The 26101-nt window shown below is 38.3% G+C and overlaps 1 protein-coding gene across 1 annotated transcript in view; it reads left to right on the top strand.

The window, feature by feature from the left end:
• CACNA1D (calcium voltage-gated channel subunit alpha1 D) overlaps positions 1–26101 on the top strand; it is a 324758-nt gene that overhangs the window by 195285 nt on the left and 103372 nt on the right. Inside the window, exons 10-20 of the mRNA XM_084634450.1 lie at positions 3037–3124; positions 3951–3977; positions 10653–10813; positions 11412–11637; positions 11777–11984; positions 14154–14274; positions 15507–15621; positions 16302–16371; positions 17164–17233; positions 18911–19055; positions 21038–21167. Of these exons, the coding sequence (XP_084490576.1) occupies positions 3037–3124; positions 3951–3977; positions 10653–10813; positions 11412–11637; positions 11777–11984; positions 14154–14274; positions 15507–15621; positions 16302–16371; positions 17164–17233; positions 18911–19055; positions 21038–21167 (1361 nt within the window). The remainder of the gene's footprint in view (positions 1–3036; positions 3125–3950; positions 3978–10652; positions 10814–11411; positions 11638–11776; positions 11985–14153; positions 14275–15506; positions 15622–16301; positions 16372–17163; positions 17234–18910; positions 19056–21037; positions 21168–26101) is intronic.

Below are 26101 nucleotides of genomic sequence, written 5' to 3'. Positions count from 1 at the left end.
GAAGGGGTTCTGAACAAATGTGGAGAAAAATGTATCCATGCAAAAAATATGAGAAGAATTGTGAACAGGGAAATTGTCTAAGAAAAGGAGAATTAATGTATCCTCTGAATTAGGTAGTTTAAATATAACTGCTTTATTCTACTACACAGAAGAAAAAAATCCAGCAACCCACTAGTTACCATAGCAACTGCCACAACCCCGTAGTACAGTAGAGTGCTTCTGCTTTTCCAGTATCTTAAAGACACACAGCTACAATTATGTGTAAGCATCTGATTTAGTGCTGTCCTGAACAGGAATGGACTTAAATGTATACTTAAATGCTTTCTTGAACTGTGGCCTGAGGGTACTTGATGTCTTAATTTTTTTTTTAAAAAAGCACTGATAATAAACTAATATTTTCCCAATTTAAAATACTTTCTGTATCTTACACATTAATTCATCTTAATGTAATTTTAAACATAGTGGTTTTCTATTTCCCCTCCCCTATTTTAACATGTGAGAAGATTATTATAACGGACAGAAATAAAATAAAATATTGCTCTTGGGAGTAATATGAATAGTTAGTGCGAAACAAAGTTGTTTGGATGGTATACAGAGCTCACCTTCTGTGTGTTTATAGTTTGAAATTGATCTTCATAAATGACAAGCTTTTTCAACAAATGAGTATACGTATTTCTGTGCTCAGCTACAGAATAGTCTCACCAAACCCCTGTATTAATTCATCAGTGGAAATTCTGAGGTCTACTTTTTCATTCATACAATAATTCAGCTGTGTGTTAAAGATTCACAAACTTCTTTCCAAAATATTTTAATGTTTCATTACCCTTTGTATGGCAAGTGTGATGGTTTTCCAGTTGTTCAAAACAACCGAAACTTTGTTTCATGTTTAGTTCAATAATACTAATTTATGTTATAAAAGATAAACTGTATTTTTTCTTCTTTTGCCATGGCTAAAATGTTGATTTTTCTGCTTGCAAAATCATATGCCATAATATTTCAGAATTTACCAGACGAAGAAAACTTGGCAATTGTTTAAACTTCAGACATGAGACAGCATCCTAAGTAGGAAATCGTGACTGCCAGTGACGCTCTTGAACATTAAAAAAATAACTATAATTTTCATACAAGACTTATAATATTAATTGTTGATTTTTAAAAATGTTTTGTCTCATTTATAAAGAAAAACATGATATCATAAATGATGCACATGCACTAACTAGGCATATGTGTGATTTAAGTTCAGTATAAAGAAGCTGCTTATATTATGTTAAAAGAACTATCTGAGACAAAGGAACCTTGTGAAACAAAAATATATTTTGCAGTGTTTACTGACTGGACTGTCTTCTATTGTTTGAACAATTGCATGAGCATTTTAGATCTTGTTTCTTATCTCTGTAATGCAACACTGAGGAGGTGTGAAATTTCATGTAATGATGTATTTGTAGCACCAGATCCTCAGCTGTTGCAAATATTTGCTGAGAATCTGGCTAACATAGAGTTGGCAGTCTTACCATCAAGTCCAAGAATGACTGGGTATGCAAATTGAACTAACCCTTGCCACATAGAGATGGTCTGTCTAGGGTCAGGTTTGATGCAATTTTGCAGGTCAGTGTGGAGAAGCTTGTACTGCCTGTTCTGTACCTGACCTGTGGAGAATAAATACTAGAGGTCCTGATTCTTATTTACACTGAGGTGTGCATAATTTACACCCACTCTATAGCTTCTTTAAAATGCCAGAGTGGTGTAAAGGACCCTTAGTGTAAATGGAAATTTGGCCCTTCAGTCTTCAGGACTATCATTCCAGCAACGGTAACAAATACAAAAAATTCACAAAAACAAGGATAAAAAAACTTATTAGTTATCAGTTTGGTAAGAAAACCTTAGATAGGGAAACAGCCTACAATGGTCCCAACAACAGTTGCTAAGATACTAAAAGCAAAAGTCTAATTGGCCGTTGTTCTTGCTACTCCGCAGTGACTTCAATGCTACTTCTATACTCACTCTTGTTTTCTTACTTACAATGACATCCCCACTTCATAAATGGGCAAGAGTAAGCCTTTGTAGTCGCGTGCTAAGGTTTTCCTTTCATGTTGACAAGCAAAGCCAAAGAAATAATGTTCATTTCTGGAACTGCTGATAGTTATACTCATTCCTGCTTCCTTAACTCCTCTTGCAGCATGTGCTTATCTCCTTAGGCCTCTGTTGAATTGAGGATCAGTGGGTGTTACCAATATCGGCTGTTTTTGTCTAACAAACGATTAACTACGGTTGCTAATTATTCAATAGTGATTTCACCATATGTATCGTAAATCACTGGTGTGTAACAAATTTTATAATCCCCTTTTATCATTGGCAATCCTCCTTATCCTTTGTATTACCCATTTTACCATTCACCGTGCTCCTTCCTGTCTACTGTTGTCATATTTTCAGATCTAATTACCTCCCTAGCACTTCGCCTTCATGTTTTCCTTTTTTAATTTGGAAAATAAAAATAGAGAGTGCTCAACTTTGACAGATTGCTCAGAGTGTGATGGCTTCTCTTCTCTTGTGTCTTAAAGGACCTTTAGTGCACTTACTGGAATTTCCAGGCATGTTAGCTGGAACCTAACTATGACCATTCTTCTGGTATAGCTCTGAAAGAAACTCAAACATGATACTGAAACACATCACACAAAAGAGGTCTCACAAACTAGGTCAGGCATATTCCTTTTTCCATACAGCATCTTCTAAGTGCAACGTCTCTTCACTGAGCTCTGTGATACATTTTCAGTAGAAGTTTAAATTGCTGAAACAAGAGAAACATTCTCTAATCCATCCTAGAGTCCTGTGCATTTACCTTTGCCAAAACAAGGAGGGCTGGTAAAGAGTCTACTACAACGTGGCTTCCTTCTGCTATTCTTCCGCCTTTTGAATAAAACGCTTGGTAACCCTAAACAAGTAAGAGCGTAGGTGTTCTTTTAATAAGATATAAAAGCAAATCACTTGTAACTGGCTGGCTTTGGCTGTAAATCTAACACTTACTTTATCTCCTAACAGCAAGCATGCCGACAAGTGAAACTGAATCTGTGAACACTGAGAATGTCAGCGGAGAAGGAGAGAGCCCAGCATGCTGTGGCAGTCTGTGGTGAGTACATAGAGATCCAATTAAGATGTCAAAGTGTTTCCAACATCATAGGATTAAAAAGAGCAATTTTTTCTCTTTTGCCTATTCAAACGTATTTGCTTTGAAATATTCAAGCTTTGTGAGATGCTTATATTTTTGGCTTTTAGTCATTCATGGTAAAATCTAACCACAATTTTATCTAAAATTCTGAAGTCAGGACAAATATAGATTTATTTCATAAAGTATCAATTTGAGCCTTACATTTAGAAAGATTATAGAGCTTTTAATTTTGCTGCTTCAAAAGCACCAAGAAGAAAAGAAGAGATGTAACCTAAGAAATGCAACAGAGACTAATGTCTTTTAATAATCGAAACATGATCTGGTGTATGCATATTTTACAAGTAGCTAAAAATTGATAATTATTAGATTGATATATGAATATAGCACTAACATAATGATTGTGATAATGACTTTCATTCAAATAACATCATTCTTTCAGAAGGTTTCCAAAGCACATTGAAACAGCCATTTAAAATCCAGGATTTGTTTCTCTGCAAATACCTGTGCTTTATATATATATTTTGGTCCCCAGAGGATAAGATTTAATTTCCTTTCTTTCTCACGTAAAATCCATATGTTTGCAAAGAATAATATTAGAAAAATAGTGGTAAACAGATGACAATAGTATTTCAGCATTCATGCAGCGTTATGTTGAGAATACACTTTTATGCACAAACTTTGAGTAATTCCATTGTTTTGATTGCCAAGTACAGCATTCCGAGGAGAAGGGATTGTGTAAATTATTGTTTCTATATATACTTAAAATTGTGTTTTCCTTTTCTTTTAGTCAAACTATCTCAAAATCCAAGTTCAGGTCAGTATTTTCCTCTCTTTTCCATCACTTTTTTCTTTGCGATGGTTTACACATCATGACCATGTGATTCTGTATTTTCTGTATTAGAATTTGCTTGGATGAAAAATGTTACTGACAGAGATTAGGGAATACAGTTGAAGAGGATTCATGAACATTCTTGGGAATAAAGCACCCCAATTTGTTTTGCTGGTATTTGCAACTCTTTTTTCACTTATTCTCAAACATTCGGGCAAATGAGTTTTTATTCACAAGAATGCTCATGGAAAGCAAGTGCCGTGAGTACAAGCAAGGATATTTTAATCTTTTTATTTACTTAATTTTTTTCATTTTCATAGAATACGTATTGAGAAATTGCAAATAGCAAACAAATTTGCAAACAGAAAAGAGACTCCTTCTGTTTATAAAGGTCAGGTTGCTCAATCACGGAACAAAAACAATGCCATCTGACTTAGGTGACCAGTCATGTGGCACATATAGAAAATCACGGATAGCAAATACTCATAACGACCAGTTTGCAAACAATCCACAGGCTAACTATTGTTCACAGACATTCATTGAACAATAGAGATAATCAAGAAGATAATTGAGAAGATTCTAACAAAGCAATTCTGGAAGCTGGACTCCTCCAATTTCCTTGTCCCTGGCAAAACTCGTTTCAGGCTTGGATCTGTAGCAAAAATTGCACTGACAACACTGATGTATTGTGCTTTTAGCAGTTGACCTAGCTATTGTATGTATGCTTATTCTACTAGATCTAGCAGCTGCTTTGTTACCGCTAATCACAACATCTTTCTGATGTGCCTGGTATCTCCAATAGGAGTGGGTGGGTGTTGCTCTTGAGTAGTCCTCTTCCTTTTTAATGAGAGATCCCAAAAGGTAGTTGTAGATGGTGCTCTTCCACTTCGAAGGTCTTTTCATGTGAGATGTGTTATGGTTCCATCTTGTCACTTGTACAGTTCAACGTGTATGTGAGTTCACTGGTAGGTTAATTAAGAGAAGTTGATTTCAGTTTGCCAATGATCCCAAGTTCTGTGTTTCATTGCTTCTGACCCTGACAGTGCAATGGAACAAATGCATGAGATTGTGGCTTTTTTAAGAGTTAGGTGGTTGACTAATATACTGAAGGTGGTCAATATACTGAAGTAGCATAGATAGGTTGTGGAAAGCAACTGGAAGAGCTGGAGTGGATTACGTCTCACCCCCGATCAAGGTCAGGTGTCGCCATTTGTTAAGCAGCTTTACAATTTGGAGTTTTGTTTGAAATAGGATTACTTATGCATAATGAACAGGTGGGTGCTTTTTTATCTGCATTTGTGAAAAAATTGTGTCCATTTCTTTTGGACGCATACCTTGTTACACTTACCCATGCTCGTTTCATCTTGAGAATAGAAAACTGCAATGGACTGTACCTGGGACTATGCAATAAGACTATTTGGAAGCTGAAGCTAATGCAAAATCAAAGAGAAGAAAGCCAAGAGATTACTCTCTTCCGCCACCTTAGCAGCTTCTAAATCATGCCTGGCTGAAGTATTTTTGTTAATTTGTCTCCAGTTAATTCCACAAACCAATATCTACTCCTGCGAAGCCTATTTTAATCTACTCCTCAGAAAGGAACATCTGCTTCTGAGATGCCACCAGAGACTTAGTAACCATACACTCAAAACAGATTGATAACACACCTCCTTTCTGAATTTGGCCCATTTTCATGACAGCAAATCTTAGAAGCACTATAGGAAAAGCAAGCCAACACTGTACTCTGATATACACCCGTTCTAGTGAAAAAGAGCCATGAGCATCTAAGACCTCTACTAAATGACACTATAAACACTTCCTTTGAGGAGGGAAAGTTCCCACCAGACCTAAAGCTTGCCATAATCCAGCCAGTATGTAAGGAACCACTAATTGATGCAACCAACCTCTCCATCACTGCCCATTCCCAAGCAAGTTTACTGAGTAGATCACCAGCCAGTCTCCAGCTCTCCCTAGATTTGGCCAGTATCCCTGGATGTCTCCAAGACAGGCTTTAAGCTGAAACATGGAACAAGTCAGTGCTCATGGAGTAGAAGGATGAAATCCTCTTGGCCACAGACAAGGGCTGTACTTTCATACTTATATTGCGAGATACAGCATTTGATATTATCAACTATTGAATGTTGCTATCCCACTTCAGAAGTTCAGCAGGAGGTTTACTGGGATCACACTAAAAGGGGTTTAGATGTTCCAGAAAGTCATAATGGCCATCAGCTCCTCCACCTGTAGAGCTCTTACTTGTGGAGTCCTACAGGGATCTATCTGTTCTTCCGTCCTTTTCTCCTTCTACATGAATCTGCAGGGGAAGTTGTGAGACAGCATGAACTGAAGAGTCAATCATACCCAAGACTACATTACCATCATATCAGATGCAGCTTGCACCAAGGTCCTGGCTGCATTCAACAGCTGTTGAGAAGAGAAAGTGCTTTGAAGAACTGTCCACCTCTGCCCTTCTATCATTTGCAAACTAGCTGTTCTCCTAATCTTCTCACTGCTTCTGGATACCCAAATAACCATGACTGCAAAATTTCCTTTTTCACCTAAAAATGTCAAGAAAAAAGACTGCACCCCATTCTTTTGTATTTGGACCCAAACCCAGTAATCCACATATTTGTGGTCTTCAGGCTTGACTACTGTAATTCTCTGTATTTGGGAATGGAATCACTGATTCCTAAAAAACTAAATTTAGCTCAAAATACAGCAGCCTGTCTGCTCCGTAGCAGAGGCTACAAATTACACATTGCTCCCATGTTCAACTCTCATTGGTTTCCTGGTAAGTAGTGAGTCAAATTCAAGTTTTCAGTCATCATCTAGCTCCTCCATGAAACTAGTTTAAGTTTTCTGAAGGAACATCTTTCCCTACACAATCATGACATCCCACAACAGCTGTGTTCTTTTGGAACAGTGGTACAATTAGTCTCAAGAATTATAAACTCAAGAGTTTTCTTAGCAACTGGCTCCCTAATCTGGAAGTCACTTCCAGAAGACATCAGGTTGACCAGACTTCATTGCCTTCAGATCAAAATGCAAAACTCACTTGTCCAACCTAACCTACCCACAATAAGACAAGAAAGAAAGGAAGCCAAAGAGAGGCAGATCTTCATGTGTATCTTTCTGTAAATTCATAATGTGCTCAGATGCCATCATAATGGGTGTAGTATAAAAACCTAGCTACGGGTATAATGCAGCTGCCTACTTAGTAGGTGGATATTTATATCAAAACCATCTTACATTAATGTATCTATGACCTGCACTGTCCGCCTACCAGCTTCCAGGTGGCATTTAAGGCTTGGGAGTTCCACTATAAAAGCCCTAAATGGCTTGGACCCCAGTGTTTGGACAGACTCTCACACTGTACAAAACTGCCACAGTTGTAGTCAGTGGAAACACTTAAGCAGGAGTACTCATGTTTCAAATGGAAAGGAGCTTTTTGCAAGGTGTTCTATTGTGAAAGGCTGACAACTCTGGAATTTACTTCCCCAGCAGTTCAAAATACAGTAGCCTGAAATGTGTTGACCTTCAGGGCATGCTGAGAAGCTCCTCTTTTCTCTCTGACTTTCAGGGATGTGAGGTTTGAGGGGTGGAGAAATAGTTTGGAGGGGAGTCATTAGTGGGTGTACTTGACTGTACTCTCACTGGCTTATTTGGACTGTTCATTGGTTTACTTTACTATTTAGTACTATATTTTATGGATGGTAGGTTTTAAAGTTTTGTAACTGCCTACAGCCTTGGATACATGCACACAATCTAAAGCCCACATTTTCAGAAATGCTCTCTAATTTTGGGCATCCAACTTTACACCCTTGTGACCTGACAGAGATGCTGGTCACCCAGAGCTCTCATGAATGACTACGGTGCATATGGTTTTAATTTTGCAAAATTTCATATAATGCAGGATGTTGCTGATGCAAAATCATCTGGAAATTTTTAAAAAATTGTTAATTTTACACAACTTTATTAGCAAATCTGAGTAAATAGTCAAATGTAGAGAAGAGTTGTTATTGGTATCTGTTAATCAAAATAAGACTCACATTTTACAATAGGATCTATGCAATGTAGACCCCTGCACTGACTTTAGAGCATCCACCTGTGTGGATTCAATTACAGGATTGGGGCCCAAGGACCATTTGAAAATAAATGAATAAAAATAAAATTACCAACAAATTTGTAAACATCAAGACTTGTTCATAAATGTGAACAGAAAAAAAGCAGGTCAATTATTTAGATGAGAATGAACATAAAGAATAAGTGGCCCAGCTGCGGTACATTACATTAACGATGAGTGTCCCTTCTGATTTAAATACTTCTGCAGAATTGGCACTACAGCTGTGACAAACATTTTGGGAAAAATGCCTTGATAATTTCAGAACAGTGACGTTCCACTTTATTACAAATTTGTGAAAAATGGGGTTCACGTCAAATAAAAAAGAAACTTAAATTTCATTCTTCACTACAAAAATTTCAATGCTTCCCCTGAAAATTAGGAAGATATTGAATGAAAATGGTCTCAATTATTTTCAAGTTCAAATTTCCACAATTTTTTCTGAAGATGCATCACAGTGGGACAATCTCAGACTTTGATGCCTTCCTCCTCCCTTTTGTGTGTGTGTGCACAATTGTGAATATTTTAGGAAGGGAAAAAAATATGTGCTATACCCCTCAAATGAGACTTTGTTTTGTTTTATAACTGTAAGCTTAATTCACACTAAAGCCTGTCAACCCTTACATATGTGCCTAAAATTGCACACTCTTTGGGCTACATTTTCAGAAGGTTTCCTGGGTTTAGCTATACTGTTTCTGTCAGTGGTCTCTGGGTCAGGCCATAAATCCATAAACACTGAATATTTTGAAAAGAACTGTTGTCATTTCTTTACAAAACTTTTACTGTTTAAGGATTTAGGGCCTGATCCAATGACCATTGAAGTCAAATAGGAATCTTACCATTGACTTCATAGATCAGGTGCTTGGAGATGACCATGAGTCCCCCCAACTCTTATGAGTGATCAAGCTCTTGGGGCCTTAATCCTATTTTCATTGACTTCAGCAATGCAGAATTGTGCCCTAAGAGTAAAAAATACTGTTTTTTGCATATCCAGTCGGTGAATATACTGATGATGGCTAAGCACATAGTTGGCAGGACAAGAGTGTTCTTGAACACACTGTCAAGTTAGTTCAATGCAGAGATTTTTCTTCATATTATTATTATACTCTATAGGCGATGAAATTTTTCCATAACAGTAACCGAGCAATTACTATTTTCCATAATCACAAGCATGAGTTTTAGGTGGGTGAAAGAACCTCACACACTGCTTGAATGTTTATTTTGCTAAGTTCATTTATTTTTATGAAGACACCATTACATATTGGATCTACCATCTGAGGCAGATTAGAACGTTTCTAATTTTATATATACTAGGTGTGGTACCTCTGATTCAGGGCAGCAGAGGTACTAAGACTTTTTATCTAATTATCTGTAGCAATTTATTTAAATATTATAGAGTGTAAACAAAACAAAATAGAAAAGTTTAGGGTCAGAAATAGGATCAGCTTATGAACTTCAGTTGTAAAGTTGTAAAGTGCATTGACGGGCTGAACCCACAACCTTAAATCCAAACTCTTTCCATTTTGAAACTAGCTCCAGATCCCATTACAATCATAGGAGTCTTTCCACTGACTCCAGTGGGGTTTGGATCAGAGTGTTGGCATGGGAGACTCAGCTTTATTATCCAAATCCACTCCTGTAGTTTTGGTTCTATCTATCTATCCAATATGGCCCCCATTACTGTAGTATCTGAGCGCCTCACAACCTTTCGTGTATTTATCTATTCACACAACACCCCTGTGAGGTAAAGTACTTTTATCCCAGTTTCGTAAATAGAGAACTGAGGCACTAAAGATTAAGTGGCTTACCCAAGGTCACACTGGAAACTTTGGAGGAAACAGAGAACTCAGGTCTCCCAAGTCCTGTGGTAGCACCTTAACCATGGACAATCCTTCCTCTCTGAGTCAACTAAAACTAGATGTGGCCTAATTTCCAGCTCCAGTTTCTGTGCATCAAAAATCTCATGAATATGCCCACCACCATCATAGGATTTCAGCCCAAGTCAGTAGCCGTTCTTGGGAACAATTGATGTTGTGAGAGTTCCATCATTATGGGGTAGTTTCTCACGAGTTCATCTCATAAAATTTCTCCATTGTTTATTCCAAACCCAAATTGTATCCATGGTTCAACCTGAAACGCAAATTCTGAATCTTAAACTTAATCTGAATCTAGATCTGGTTTACTTAGATATATCTTGTTATGAAATGAAGTGCAATGCCATGTACTAGGTTATGCAATATTGAGTTGGCTTTGACAAATGCCCTAATATAGTGATGTCACAATCTGTTAAACAATATGAAGATTATATAGAAATGTTCAAGACTAATTTGTTAAAGTTTTCATTTTTTGTTTTTTATTTGGTTCTAAACTTGAACAAAATTATCATCTTTTTAGCTGCACTTGGTAGTAATGCACACAGCTGCCTCTCAGATTTCTTTCATAGTTTCATATATACACACACATGTACACCCACAAATCTCCAAGTTCAGATACTGTAATATTTTTCCATAGAATAATGCATTTGTTTTTGTTCTAAATTTCAGTCGACGCTGGCGTCGCTGGAACCGATTCAATAGAAGAAAATGTCGAGCTGCAGTAAAATCTGTCTCGTTTTATTGGCTGGTTATTGTCTTGGTCTTTCTGAACACATTAACTATCTCTTCTGAGCACTACAATCAACCTGACTGGCTGACACAGATCCAAGGTACAAGCAAAGACCATTTTTCCTGTTTTTAACCACAGAAAAATGAAAGCTCTCCTTGATTACTTCTGCATTGTGCCATTTTGAAGTTTATTTGTTATCCTTCAGTACATCCAGGTAAAAGAAATTGATATAGAGAATGATCAAATGTTTTCTATTTCCACATCTGCAACACAGCTTAATGACATAATGTACACGCAAAATCCTACGGTGCCAAATTGTAAGCATGTGCCATTATGCTTTAGACATATTACCATTGTCAACCCATGTGATTAAAGATAAGGAAGGACAAATGTTAACTTGCACATCAGAATAAGCTGTGAATCATTATGCCTTAATTCCAGTCTGGGTTTGAACTATGTTTTTAGCTGGGATAATTTACACAATAAATTGGAAGGATGTAGCATTTTTCGATCAAAGGGAGGGATTATATGCCTCATGCAAAAAATGGTGTCAAATGCAAAGAAAGCAGTTTGTATTTCCCTCCAAAGAGATAAGATAACTGGCATGGAAAATGGATAAAAATTAGTCAGAATATGAGATCTACAAAATAAATCAGAAATATCTAAAACATTATAATTTTCTGAATGTTTTGTTCCAGATATTGCAAACAAAGTACTTCTGGCGTTATTCACCTGTGAAATGTTAATAAAGATGTACAGCTTGGGCCTACAGGCTTATTTTGTATCCCTCTTTAACCGTTTTGATTGCTTCGTCGTTTGTGGTGGCATTGTTGAAACCATACTGGTGGAGTTGGAAATTATGTCACCCCTGGGAATCTCAGTATTTCGCTGTGTTCGTCTTCTACGTATTTTTAAAGTGACAAGGTAAGATTATGAAATGCATTTTCCTGCTGCTAATTTTAGGGGTACTTGTATGGTGATCCGCAACTCTTTTGTAATATTTCATCACGCACTGTTCTTTTACAGTTTTTTTTTGTGTTAACACACACATTTTAATTTATAGGCACTGGACATCCCTGAGCAACTTGGTAGCATCCTTGTTAAACTCAATGAAGTCCATTGCTTCACTGTTGCTTCTGCTTTTCCTCTTCATCATAATCTTCTCATTGCTTGGAATGCAGCTGTTTGGAGGCAAATTTAATTTTGATGAAACTCAAACAAAACGGAGCACCTTCGATAATTTTCCACAAGCTCTTTTAACTGTATTCCAGGTAACTTTCTTTCACCCCCTATGAAACGTTTTACCTTTGAACAACAAAAATGTTTAGGTAATCTTGTCTCCTGAAAAAAATCACAAATACTATTTATTCTGTTTACTTTAAGTAGCATTCTGCTTATCATATTCAGTACTCTGGTAATTTTGCACCATTTGTACCATTTGTTCCATATCTTATTTGATCTATCTATGCAACATAGCTTTCATGTTACTTCATTAAATTAAGTCTTCTTTGTCCATCAAAGACATGACTAGAAATAAAAACTGGAAGTTATTTAATTTGAATTAATGTTTTTCCTGTAAGCTTGTTAACCGTCTATTTTGTGGTAGATGTGTGTATTTCTAATGTTCAACGACTTCTTAGTAGGATAAATTGAGAAACATTGTAAAAGTGTATATCTGTGTGAATCATATCACTTCATATCATAAAAAACTAAATATGGATTTCTTTAAAGGGACACTATCAGTTTATTATTATATATATTTTAAAACATTCATATCTGTGTTACTACTAACTGATTATTAAAACTAAAAGAATTCTTACAGTTTAACTTCCTTTTCACTGTTTATGGTGTTTGTTTACTTTTTGTATTTCTCTCAGTTTGGGCAATGAAATTAGGCTAGTCTCTTTCATTTTTTATTCTAGTTATTTTTGCATTTAAGGTTATAGGCATTAACACAATAGTGCAGTGTTTGGTTTGGGTGAATATTTGGTTGTGTGTCACAATTTCCATTCACTCAAATAGAGATTCCGTAGAATGATGCTTGAAACAAACAAAGAAAAAGCTGTTTGGAATGAATTTAAAAATAAAGACATCCTAATGAGAAATGTTTCTGTAAGTCTTAAATTTCCTAAAAAAATATTAAAAATAATGGGTCACACTTAGCCTGACAGTGTTCCTTTGAAAACTTCAGTTAGTGTTTCCAAACTCAGGAGCTTAATGTCAGGCTGCTACATCCATATCCAGGCACCTAAATAAATGGCCTGATTTTCAAAGGTGCCAAGCTCCCACAGCTCCCAAGGAAGCTGCTGGTTACTGAACAGCTTTGAAAAATCAGAATTCTTAGTTAGGTGCCCAAATATGGACTTAGGAGAATTAAATAGTGGCCTTTGTGCATGTATGACTTTCTTGCACTGTCACTTAATTGTCTGGGGAGAGAGTCATGTAGCTCACAAAAGCTTATGCTCAAATAAATTGGTTAGTCTCTAAGGTGCCACAAATACTCCTTTTCTTTTTGCGAATACAGACTAACACGGCTGCTACTCTGAAAACTGTGATGGGGTTTTTTTGGGATAAAACTAACAGCTTCTAAATTGCTGAAAAATATATACAGTATCCCTATAATCTGTGTTCTAATAATCAGGCCTCCCACACTAATGCAAAATAAAGTGCTAAATGCATAATAGACCAGCTGTAAACTATCCTCCTCTGATCTAATCAACAAGTTCCTTTAGATTTCATCCGTTGATACAGCAGCAAAGTTGCAAGAAACAGTAGAAAGTAGGCAAATTATTCATTCTCCAATAGCATTAGAGCTCCAATTCAGTATAAACCCCCCTCCATTTAAAGCAATATCGTAATGACCCCAGTCTCCAGTTAGGACTCAGATTGGGACAATTTAATTTGAAGGGGTAACACGCTATGATGTATAGTTTTGGAAAGGGTTTGTGACCAACATTCTTTAAAAATGGGTGCCTAAAATTAGTCTCCTAAGCCATACTTAGGTTCCTAAATGAGAGTCCAGATTTTCAAAGGTGCTGAACATGGAGGCTTCAATAGGAGCTGCTGTATATGCAGCACCATTGAAAATCAGGACACTTAGGTGCCTACATAAGAATTTAGGAGCTTAATTTTAGGCACTCTTTTTTTTTCCTAGATCTTGGACCATAAGTGTAGACATACGGTTCATTGGCATAAATGCTTCATATAGATGGAAACTGGTAAAGCTAAACCAAGAGATTCTTATTTAAATGGAAATATTAAAATATTGCATAACAACAAACAGATTACTGCCATGTTTACTATATAAAGCATCCTATGCAGAGTGATCAGTTAACATTTTCATCTTATAGAAAATGGCTGTGTGTGTTGTGTACAGAGGAAACATAATCCTCTTTCAGTCTTTTGACTGTTGAGTCAGTAAAGATGAATTTGCTTGTTAGATTCTAACAGGTGAAGACTGGAATGCTGTGATGTATGATGGGATTATGGCATATGGTGGCCCATCGTCATCAGGAATGGTCGTCTGTATATACTTCATTATCCTCTTCATCTGTGGTAACTGTATCCTTTCATTTCTACAAGTGACACTGGCATTCACTGTAAGCATTTCTGAATAGAGCAGTGAATTTGTGTGTAAAGAGGACTGAACCATTATGACACTTAGGACACATATCTGCCCTCTGTGTAACTGAGTGAATTGCTGTGAACAGTATGCACATTTTCTGTACTGCATTTCTTCTAAACAGGAGCTCCCTCCAGCTCCCGTTCCCTTTCTCTGCTTTCCCTAAACAAATCAGACCCCTGCCAGCTCCCTAGGCATCGCCATCTCACCACTCTGACAAGAACCAGCACATTTGCCCCTTCCTCCTCAGTGGACAGACAACCTCATTCTGTCTGCTTGTCTTATTTTGGCCGCCATCCCCATCCTGATCCACAGAAGTGCTCTGAACTCCATGTCAGTAATGTCTCATCCTTCCCTGATTCCACCTCGTTAGTTCTGACACTTTCTGAACAAATGACAATGGATGGAAGTGGGTCACAGGGAATACAGGTTACATTGCAGGGGGATCCTAGCAGTAGGAATATGGAGCTGTTTGGCACTAGTTCCACCAAAGTGTTTGCCCTCCATGCCCCCGATCTTCCAAAAGCTCTCCTTTGTCCCCAGTATGGCATCTTTCAGTGGCTACCCAAAACTCCAGTAAGCTCTCATACACTTCTCCTAGACACAACTTAGTACTGGAAAGGTTAGGAGTCAATAGATATGGCAAAAATATTAGACTTCTTTTTACTATATTTTTATGCTGCTTCTATTGATATTCACACCTAATTGATATGGGCTGAAGTACAGAACTTGACATGGAATGTAGCACATATGGAAAATACTGCAGTGTAAAAATCAACTTGAAGTATCTGAATTAGTATCTAAAAACATTGTGTAGTAGGTGGAACTTGTCTATGCCCATGTAAACTTCAATTTTATTTCCTTTCTAAAATTAACATTATAAATGACTAGTCTTTTGCTCAGCAGTCCACTGTATATTCTTGTTGTGATAGAATCAATGGGCTTAAAGCATCACTAGCGTAACTCTGTTGTCTTAAATGCAGTTACAGCAGGCATTAATTTGGCCCAGGAAGTAAAGGTATTATAAGCACTACATCCAGCTCTGTAAAGTTATATACTTAGTTTGGGAGCATGGGTTTCATGTCTCTGACACTGTCATTATTTCATACTGATAAGGAATAGACCAACACAGTGTGGTAATGCATAATGTCCTTAAGATTATTTGAATCAGATATCTTGCTAAATGTCTTTTTGGCCATTGCTGTGGATAACTTGGCAGATGCGGAAAGCCTGAATACAGCTCAGAAAGAAGAAGCAGAAGAAAAGCAGAGGAAAAAGAATGCCAGGTAAAATAGCACTGGGGTGCTAGATGGGAGTTCAGTATTCACCCACTTACAAGTGTGTTGAATCCTTTATTTGAATATCTTGGCAGGGTTAATAGATTATTAATTTAAGAGAAAAGGAAAGAAGATGCCATACTGGGTATCTTGGGATGATGGAATGAATGGTGATAATCCATCTGAGGTTTAAACATTGGAATATAGGATTCATTGTGCAATTAAAATATGATTGTATCCCTAGATCTATATGTGCAACTTCTGTTTAGACCAATTCTGCAACCTTACATAGACAACAAGCAAATCTCCAGTTGAAGTCAGTGTAGTCCCATGGAAACCATAAGAGTTGTGTGTAAGAATCCAAGAGCACAGTATATCCATTAGTATTCCTATAAAGACAATGCATTGCATTTTTAAGGAATTAGTTTCTGGAGTTATATTTAAAAGGATAATCTGTTGAATGAATCTAGTGCCCTGGGATGAAACACACTTTATTACCTTTGTATGTGGTATGTCTTCTCTGTAAATGTCCCTTCAAATCAAGTACCTATATTTCCATAGGCATGACCTCTTCATTTTTAATAGAGTGGGTAGAATAAGTTAACAATCATTCTGTCATCAGTCTTTGCTCTTTACTTAATGGGGTTTGTTGTTTGGTTTTGTTTTTCTTTCTTTTTTTTTTTTTTTAGAAAAGAGAGTCTGGAAAATAAAAAAGGTGACAAATCAGAAGGTGACCAAAAGAAGGCCAAGGATAATAAGGTGTTTATTTCTATAAAAATATTTTATACTGTTAAAAAGTGTTCATGCCAATAAGTTCTTTTCAACACAGATGTGCACTATGTGATTTCTTTTTTAGGGCCACATTTTCTCCTAAGTGTTTTTCCCCCACATAAGGGACAGGAAGTTGTCATGGAACAGGGTTTTCATTCTCACAGAATGGGCAAAGGGTAGGGACCACAGAATCTGCTGTTCACATGAGATCCATGTAATTTCAGACCACCTCAAAGGCCCAAACCATTCCTACGGATGCATAGCTCCTGGCAGAATGACTGTACCTGCTCCTCCCGATCCCCTACAATTTCTCTGGGGAGAGGAGTTTTAGAGCATAGAGTAAGTTAACATTGTCAGGTTTAGCATAACCTATAGCTTTAGGCTCCTTGTAGATTTCTGCTGGAAAAGTCCTTTAGAAGGCAATACTGAATTATAAACTTCCTATGGAATTTTCAAACCACTCCATGTAATTTCCATAGAACCCTACCGGTTTTATCCCTATTACATTCCGCAGATCTTTTTGCCTAAGTGTAGAATCACAAAAATGTATATAGGGTTTAAAAAACCAGACTTTTAACAAAGATTACAGCTTTCCTCTCTTGCTCACTTCCAAAGTGATCAAACCATCATGGCTCTGTTGATACACTGAGAGAGTAAGCATGTACCTGGCTTCTTTGGTATTGAATAATTTATTTGTTTTGTTTTTTGGATCATCTACATGCATCAATTAAATGTTGAAGTTTAATTTTCTTCTGAAGTGTCTTTTTGCCATTGCCATAGGTTACAATTGCTGAATATCGAGAAGGAGAAGATGAGGACAAAGACCCCTATCCACCTTGCGACGTACCAGGTATGCCAGCAAGATTATAAACATGTTTAAGTCAGTACATTGAACTGTAAATGTACAGTCACATTTACCATTACCTTGTCTTGACTCAATTCCTTTGAAGTCAGTGGAGTTAGACCCTCTGATGTCAGCAGTTATATTGGCCTGTGGAATGCGGTGCTATTGCTTTTTCTACAGCCCATTTAGAGAATACACATAAAGTCTGATGGCTCATCTAATAATAGTTATCTGGATTTGGGGCAGAATCTGGAACTTCCTTGAAATGGGTAGATATCATCTTATGAGCTTCTGATGGCTTCCTGCTAACACACATTTCAGTCAAAAATCAGGTTGCTTCTGTCTCACCAGCTGTAGAGCTGTTATAGACATCCTACTACCTCCCACCCGCTCTGTGAACCCTTGATCTAGACACATTGGCAAGTGAGGACAGACGCAGGGATGTTAAGTGACAGGCTGCAATTTTATTAAACTTAACACAGGAGAGGGGCACTACCCACCTTGTTACCCATACTCTCATCTACCAGGCATTTTAGGTGGTTCCAGTGCAGGGGTTGGAGGGCTCCTACCATATAACCCACAGGTTGGGATAGATTCTTCTCAGCCTAGCCCTAGGACTCAGCCTGCTCTTCTGAATCATTTCACACACCCCAGGAAGGGGACAGATGGTATTAAAATGGGGGGAACCTTGACCTACGAAGGCAACAAGGTGTCCTCCTATCCCATGACTGCAAGGCCCATCAGCAAAATCCCAGGTCTTTTACTTCTGGGAACCGTCCCTTTTAGCCTTTTCACCAAGGCTAATGGTCCACTAGTTGCAACTAACTAATATCCTACTAAGTACTACCACTAATGACTGAATTCTATTCCTATTAAATCTAACTGTGCTTCGAGGATGCTGTGAGGAAGGTGAAAAAACCTACCAGGACTCTGCCAGTTTGGCCCCAACGGGAGAAAATATTCTTTCCTGACCCCCAAAACAGGCCCTTGGTCAGACCTGCAGCATCTGCAAACACATTCCCAAAACTACATCTACAGGAAGTGAGGATTGGGCTGCTGAAATAGAGCTCCACATGCCGCAGGGTAGGGTTTAAATTAATGAAATGAGAGAATGACAGACCAATCAGCTCCTTACCTCCCCCTACTGACCAATGAGTGGATAGAGTCTCTGGTGGGGGGAGGTGTCACTTCCAGAATGTGCTGTCCTTTTCCTTTCTAATGGGGCTGTGGCAATCACTGCCCATCTGGTTTTGCACCCACTGAGGCAGGTGAGTGGCATTAACATCCACCATTGTGCAGAGTCCAATTACTTGGACTTTATATACAGGAAAGTGAGAGGTTATGGGATGTGTGGAGGGAAAGCCACCAATCATTGCAAAAATTAACCTAAAGCCACTACCCCTCTCCATCTAAGATGTGGTAAGGACTTTGACTCACTGCACTAAATTTCAATAGGAATTAGGCACTAAATGACTATGAAAAGCTCCCTAAAGAGTCCCTTTGGTGTGTAAATTGATTAATGAAAGATATGTCTCTGACACCTATGGGAATGTTTTTGTATTAAGTAACAGATTTTTAATGCCATTTGTTGAATATATATTTTAATACAAGCAATAATTGTATATTGTTATGAACAAAAATTTAATCTTTTTTATTTTTAGTAAAAAAGTGTTTAATTTAAAGTAGGTGAAGATGAGGAAGATGAGGAAAATGAACCAGAGGTACCAGTTGGCCCACGTCCCCGAAGAATATCTGAACTAAATATGAAGGAGAAGATAACACCAATTCCTGAAGGGAGTGCCTTCTTCATTTTCAGCAGCACCAACCCGTAAATATCACCTTTCTAAATGTCACTTCTGTGCCTGGGGGCTTCATCACTGAAGAGCTAATTCTGCCCTCACTGAAGTCCAGGGCAGAACTCCCATTGACTTCAATGGGAGCAAGATTGGACCTTACATATTTCATTAAATAAATGAATTTGGTTCCTTATATCCCATTGGTATGGTAGTATTTTCCAAAATTCAGCATTGAAGATAACAATAAAAGCAAAGATAAATGAAAAAAATAAAAATAAAAACAATAAAACCTGGATGCTTTAGGGAATTGGGATTGGGATTGGGATATAGAGCCTTTCATCTCTAGGTATGATTCCAGACTTGGGCAGTGGTGAAGAAAGCTGTTTTGTTAGTCGATGGAAACTGCGACCATCTAAAAAAAGGAGGACTTGTGGCACCTTAGAGATTAACCAATTTATTTGAGCATAAGCTTTCGTGAGCTACAGCTCCACTGAATGCATCCAATGAAGTGAGCTGTAGCTCATGAAAGCTTATGCTCAAATAAATTGGTTAGTCTCTAAGGTGCCACAAGTCCTCCTTTTCTTTTTGCGGATACAGACTAACACGGCTGCTACTCTGAAACCTGTGACCATCTAGTAGCTGTTCAGTTGTGCATGTGAAGTGAGTAGAGTCCACGTCATAAAACCATCAACACAATTAGCAATCTCACTGGCAGTCTCAGCATACAAGTTAAAGAATGACTTGGCTTGGAAACAGAGTTACCATCTCACCACTAGAGGTCCTTCCAGGTCAGGTATGAGGAACATTTGTGGAGCAGTGTATGTGTGGGGCAGTTTATTCGACTGCTGTCCTTGTTATATTGATTCAGTTAATAAATGACTTCAGTCTCCAGACCTGTCAAGCAGCACTTTTCACAGAAAGACAAACTTCACTAAAAAAGTAAAAAGAAAAGGAGTACTTGTGACACCTTAGAGACTAACCAATTTATTTGAACATAAGCTTTCATGAGCTACAGCTCACTTCATCGGATACATCCGATAAAGTGAGCTGTAGCTCATGAAAGCTTATGCTCAAATAAATTGGTTAGTCTCTAAGGTGCCACAGTACTCCTTTTCTTTTTGCGAATACAGACTAACACGGCTGCTACTCTGAAACCTAGGTAGCTTCTGTTATCATGGAAGGTAATTAACAGTACCAGAACATACAGAAATCCTCTATTTACTAAGAGGAGAATAGATTCCTTAAGAACCCACTGACTTCTCATGGGAAGCTTTCAAAACTATTTCATTCTGCTGATTCTGCTTTTCCACTGATGTAAACGTGAAGTAACTCTATTGAAGTGTTCAGCTGGAATGAGACCCGAACTGGGTTCTATGACTCTAATCCTGTGTAAAGCTGAAATCAGCATTACGTGGTGGCTTCCTAGTAGCAAGCACAATCTTGGAACAACTGGTAGCCTCATTAGGAAATTCTGGTTTGAATAGAGCCCTGAAGTATCTAAATGAGATACTGAGCCCAGTCCAACTCCCACAAAGTCAATTTAGGAATACTTTCATTGGCTTTAATGAGAGTTGGTCCAGACTCATTGAGCCTGAAATTAAGCCTTTCTCACTGAGCCTGAAATTAAGGCTTTACTCCTTCATAGGAATATCTGCTAGCATGGACCCCTTTGCATATGCACAGTGTGGCCCAATACTGGGGTTTTAAAAGAAACCTAGAGGAGTTAGGCATCAAAATCCCATTGAAAATCAGTGGGAACTGGGAACCTAACTCCCTTAGACTCCTTTGACAATCCTAGCCTCAAAGTCTATGGGCCAGATTTTGAAATCCTTTACCAAAGTTTAAATCAAAGCAGTTGCTCTGGATTTACCTGGGTATATCTGAAAGCCGAATCCAGCCCTGCTCTTAGAATTGTTGCCATAAGCTTGGCAGAGAAGCTTAGAACACTTGCTCTTTGTGAGCCCTGCCTGCTGTAAATTATTTACACATGCGTATTTTTCTGCCTCTTTTTCAGAATTCGAGTGGGATGCCACAGGCTCATCAACCACCACATCTTTACAAACCTCATCCTTGTCTTCATCATGCTCAGCAGTGTTTCCCTAGCGGCAGAAGACCCAATTCGCAGTCACTCTTTTCGAAATAACGTAAGTAAAAATACATCGATGAGTCTACATAACAAATTTTTAACTTATTATGCCTTCCTCCTGACTAATAAGTAATCATTATGCTTGGAATATGCTTATTTTTATAGTGTAGACCTACATGATAGCACATTTTAACTAGTCTACATATATTTGATTTTTTTTCTCGCTACACATAGTAAAACGTTAAGTATTTTACAATTTTACAAAGAATAAAATACTATTTATACTACCTTTACTAACTAGCGTGGATCCCTTTGAAAAGTAATGCATGGAACAGAGAGAGCATATTTTAATTCTAAATGAATTTTACTTTTTATCTGTGTTGATGTTATGGGTCTGATCTTTTCTCATGCAAATTAGTTATTTCAATTACATGAGTAATTGGTGGCAGGATGAGGCCACATGTAAATAAAAAAATCAAATGAACAATTTAATTTTAAAAAATTATGACATGAAAAGCAGAACATTTTAATTCATTTTTTAAAAGTGTTATTATTTGAATCTGATTTTGAATATATTTTCAGCTTATAAATGTACATTATACACCCTGACAACGAAAGAAAAAGGTACTAGGTAGAAATGTATCTGTTTCTGGAGAGCCATGTGTTACATACATTGGTATGCAATTCATCTATGAATAGAAATCTCTTTTCTCCTGTTCTCCCATTTGCTTCTTTCATATATTCAAGAGTTATCTTATGATGAATCCACAGACATATGGACAGCCCTATCACTTCTGTGTATGAAGATATTCATACATTAACAAAGTAATACTGTTCAGCAGTTGCAGTCTGATTTTTAATGGTCAGCTTGAGAAATTGTCTTTTTCTTTCTTTCTTTCTTTCTTTCTTTCTTTCTTTCTTTCAAATTCAGAAATATAAAACTTCTGCTGTATTCATCTTAAATGTCTGAAATGACCACTACGAAGCGGTTAGGTTGGATGTGATTTATACATATGTTTTTCTACTTAAATAATTTTAAAACAGTAACCACAGAGTAAAAAAAAATCACTATAATTCTAGGCACCCTTAAGGTTCCCATGAAAAATGGGTGGGTGAGTTACAATCCAACAAAAGAGGAGCTCATTTGTTAAGTAGATAACCATGTTACCTGAAAATGGCTCCCTATAGCTGAAACAAGCACTGTACCCATCTAGAGTACTCTGTGCTCTTGAGTTCAACAGGAGCTTTGCTTGGCACTCATATACCATGGTGATGGGTGACCTTATACAAACTGAGTTAGATACAAGGAGTGCATACTCCGGCCCAATATCGTATCTCCTAACATTTCACCACTGCTGCATATCCAGCATTAGTGATGTAAAGAAGAAGCCCCTCAGCTTCCTATCAGCTTTATACACTTTATATAAGTATGAAATTGTTGTTACGAAGAAGAAATGTAAAGAAGCAACCCTATAGGGCAGGGATCGACAACCTTTGGCACGCGGCCCATCAAGGTAATCCCCTGGCGGGCTGGGATGGTTTGTTTATCTGCCACATCCGCAGGTTTGGCCGATTGCCGATTTCCATAGTTCACCGTCCCAGGCCAATGGGAGCTGTGGGAAGCGGCGCGGGCTGAGGAATGTGGTGGCCGCCGCTTCCCGCAGCCCTCATTGGCCTGGGACGACGAACCTCTGCCAGTGGGAGCTGCGATCGGCTGAACCTGCAGACACAGCAGGTAAACAAACCGTCCTGTCCCGTCAGGGGCCTACCCTGATGGTCCGTGTGCCAAAGGTTGCTGATCCCTGCTATAGGGAATACCATATAGGGAATGTTGGGTTGCTATGACTGAGCTTATATCACCAGGCCCCCTCTTTCTCTTGCCTGTAGTTTGATGTACGGAGGCTGCTCTGCGGCTCCAATAGCCTCTTCAGACCCTGCAGAAGGAAGATGGGGCAGGATCAGAGGGGGATTGAATAGAGGCCCTGACCTCTTCCAGGCCTCAGCAGGTGCATTTACACTGCAAATAAAGACTTGCAGCAATGAGCCTCAGAGCCCAGGTCAACTGACTTGGGCTTATGGGACCTGTGCTATGGGGCTAAAAATAGCAGTGTAGACATTCACGCTCGGGTGAGAGCCTGGGCTCTGAAACCTGGAGCGGGGGAGGGGTTGCTGTGTGGTCCACAGAACTTGGCGCTTGACAATAGAAGAAAAAAAATGTTTTAAAAAATCTTAACTTTGTTTAGAGGTAAAAAGAGGTCAGAGCACAGACACTTGTATTCCTTCATAAAATATTCAGTGGAAATATGTGCTTTTCCTATCTATACAATCTGGTTAAGTATATTCATATAAATAAGTCACACTAACAGATAAGGAAGAGACAGCAAGTAGCAAATCCTTGAGTTCCACCCACAGTATGAGACTTACTCTGGAAACAGTTTGAAGGGCTGAATACTGTCTTTTGCAGCTAGAAGAATGCTGAGCAGGTGTAGCTCCTGAATAGACAGGCTGTAAAGGATTATCCCTTTGCAGGGGGCACACAGGCAGAACGCCTGAGGGAAGTGGAGGTGGGGCCAGGTGTGCTCCTTGCCCTTCAGAGATGTGCAGTGTGTTGCGCCTATACTCCGGCATCTGGATTCTACATTGACCTAATACATACAACCATGTTTCCCACAGTGGCTGGCCCCAGTGAGTAAAAGAACCTTCTAATTAGTGACAGCAACTGGTGCTGTTCTGTTAGCTCAGGTGGTAGGGATTTGTGTTTTGAAAGCTGAAGTCCAGAAAGTTCTGAAAAGTTTGATCCTTGCTGCTGGAAATGATATCTCTACAAATAGGGCCCCATTCTAAATGACTCTCAAGTTGGGTCTTGAATTCCAGTAGGCCTCAGATCTGTTCAGTGCAAGCTTTGCTAATGGGGCTTCATGCACAGGACCACATCTTCTTTTAGAGGCTGACCCATGTGACTATGGGAGCCTTCTGCTCAAAGCTGAAGGAGTTACTTCTTTAACTCAGTAGTGTCCAGTGCTTTTGGTGTGAATGTCCTGGGTTTGATCCCCAGTGACAACCGGGCTGTCTTTACCTAGCTCATTATATTAGTAAGAATGCAGAAAGAGGGGCTGCCTGCCTTGGCTATAGCTCTGATCCAGTAGGTCATATTTTCTCTGTGTGCTAGCTGACAAGTTCAAAATGTGCTACCCCCAGTGTTTTGCCTAGCTCCAACACAGGTATAGTGAGGGGAAAAAGTGGTTCTTGGTGACCTCTTCCTTCCATTGCTAAAATTCAGAAGGCAAAATAAAACACTGTTTTCATGCTGCAGTGTAATGGTTTGCAGTACTTCCTCTGATATTCTAGAATAGGTCTCTTGCCAGTCTTTGCTGAAAGGCTTTGCTATTTATATTTTTTCAGCTATTGCAGGAACCAGAAGCATCTGAGCTTTGGCTGAAATGAAAAGTAGATTTCCCTGTGTCTAATCTAATATGGGCCCCTTTTCCCTGTTGTCCATTATTGAATTTTCCCTGCCATTTCATTAGCTGCTGATCACCGGCATCATGTTTCTGACCGGAAGAACAAATGCGTAGTTGGGTAATTCCCTTGAAAGGAAAACTAATGTTGGATTGCTTGTTAGTTGCCCTGGGTAGGTGCTAAAGATAAATGCACTGTTTCCTTACACAGGTGAAATCCTTGCTTTCTTGAAGTCTATGGCAAAGCTCCCATTGACTTCAGCGGAGTGAGGATTTCACCCAAGGTCATTCTGAAAGCTCTGCACATCACCTTTGACTCTACTGTTATTTTTATTTAATTTTCCATAAATTACTCACAGCTATATATGCCAAAATACAAGAGAAAAAGTAAATGTGTTAGTAGATTTTAGGTACTTTACTTATTCATTAATTTTGCTATGTGATCCTGTAGCCAGTACATACCGCCTACCACAGCAACAAAATACACATAGCAATATTTAGACTGATTTAGTAAATCTGACAAAGTATATGACAGTCTAATTTTTCGATTCAATACTGTGATGGAAAAAGTACATTATTAATAAGCTTTTGTTTGTGTGAGAGTCTGTAAGTATATTGGAATCAGAAGAAAGAACATCTGAAAGCTGATAGGTAGGTCCCTACCAAATTCACAGTCCATTTTGGTCAATTTCACAGTCATAGGATTTTAAAAATCATAAATCTCATGATTTCATATATTTAAATCTGAAATTCAATGGTGTTGTAACTATAGAGGTCCTGACCCAAAAGGATGTTGTGGGGGAGGCTCGCAAGGTTATTGTAGCGGAGTCTCAATATTGCCAGACTTACTTCTGCGCCGCCAGTGGCGAGGTGCTGCCTCCAGAGCATGGCCAGCAGCCACTGCTCTCCGGCCATCTAACTCTGAAGGCAGCGCAAAAGTAAAGGTGGCAATACCATGGACCCCCTACAGTAACCTTGCAACCCACCGTAGCCCCATTTTGGGTCAGGACCTCCTGTTTGAGAAACGCTGGTTTCCCATGTGAAATCTGTATACTATATACACAAAAGACCAGATTTCTTGGGGGAGACCAGGTTTCACGCGGGACACCAGATTTCATGGTCCGTGACGCATTTTTCATGGCCGTGAATTTGGTAGGGCCCTACTGATAGGAGAAAGGTCTAAATTGAAAGAAAATATTGCATATTTGGTCCTATCATTTTATGATAGAAGAAATCTCACTTTGAACTTAGTAACTTCTAATGAACTTTAAAATAGACAAAAAATAGTTATGCAGCAGCTAAAAGTTCAAATTACTTTGCCTACATTTCCCAACTAAATTCTTAGATTAAAGTAGGTATTTTTGTGCACGTGATCTAAATTGTAAATATTTATTTATAGATGGATTTCTTACTGTGGCACATATTATACCTTGCAGATACTTGGTTACTTTGACTATGCTTTCACAGCCATCTTTACTGTTGAAATCCTGTTAAAGGTAATGAATTGTTAATTGATCCTTGTTAGCTCAATAGC

The sequence above is a fragment of the Lepidochelys olivacea genome (genome assembly GCF_965140295.1).
Source record: "Lepidochelys olivacea isolate rLepOli2 genome assembly, chromosome: 7".
NCBI classification, from domain to species: Eukaryota; Metazoa; Chordata; order Testudines; family Cheloniidae; genus Lepidochelys; species Lepidochelys olivacea.
Note: the sequence above shows the minus strand (reverse complement) of the source record. Positions and strands in the feature narration are given on the sequence as shown.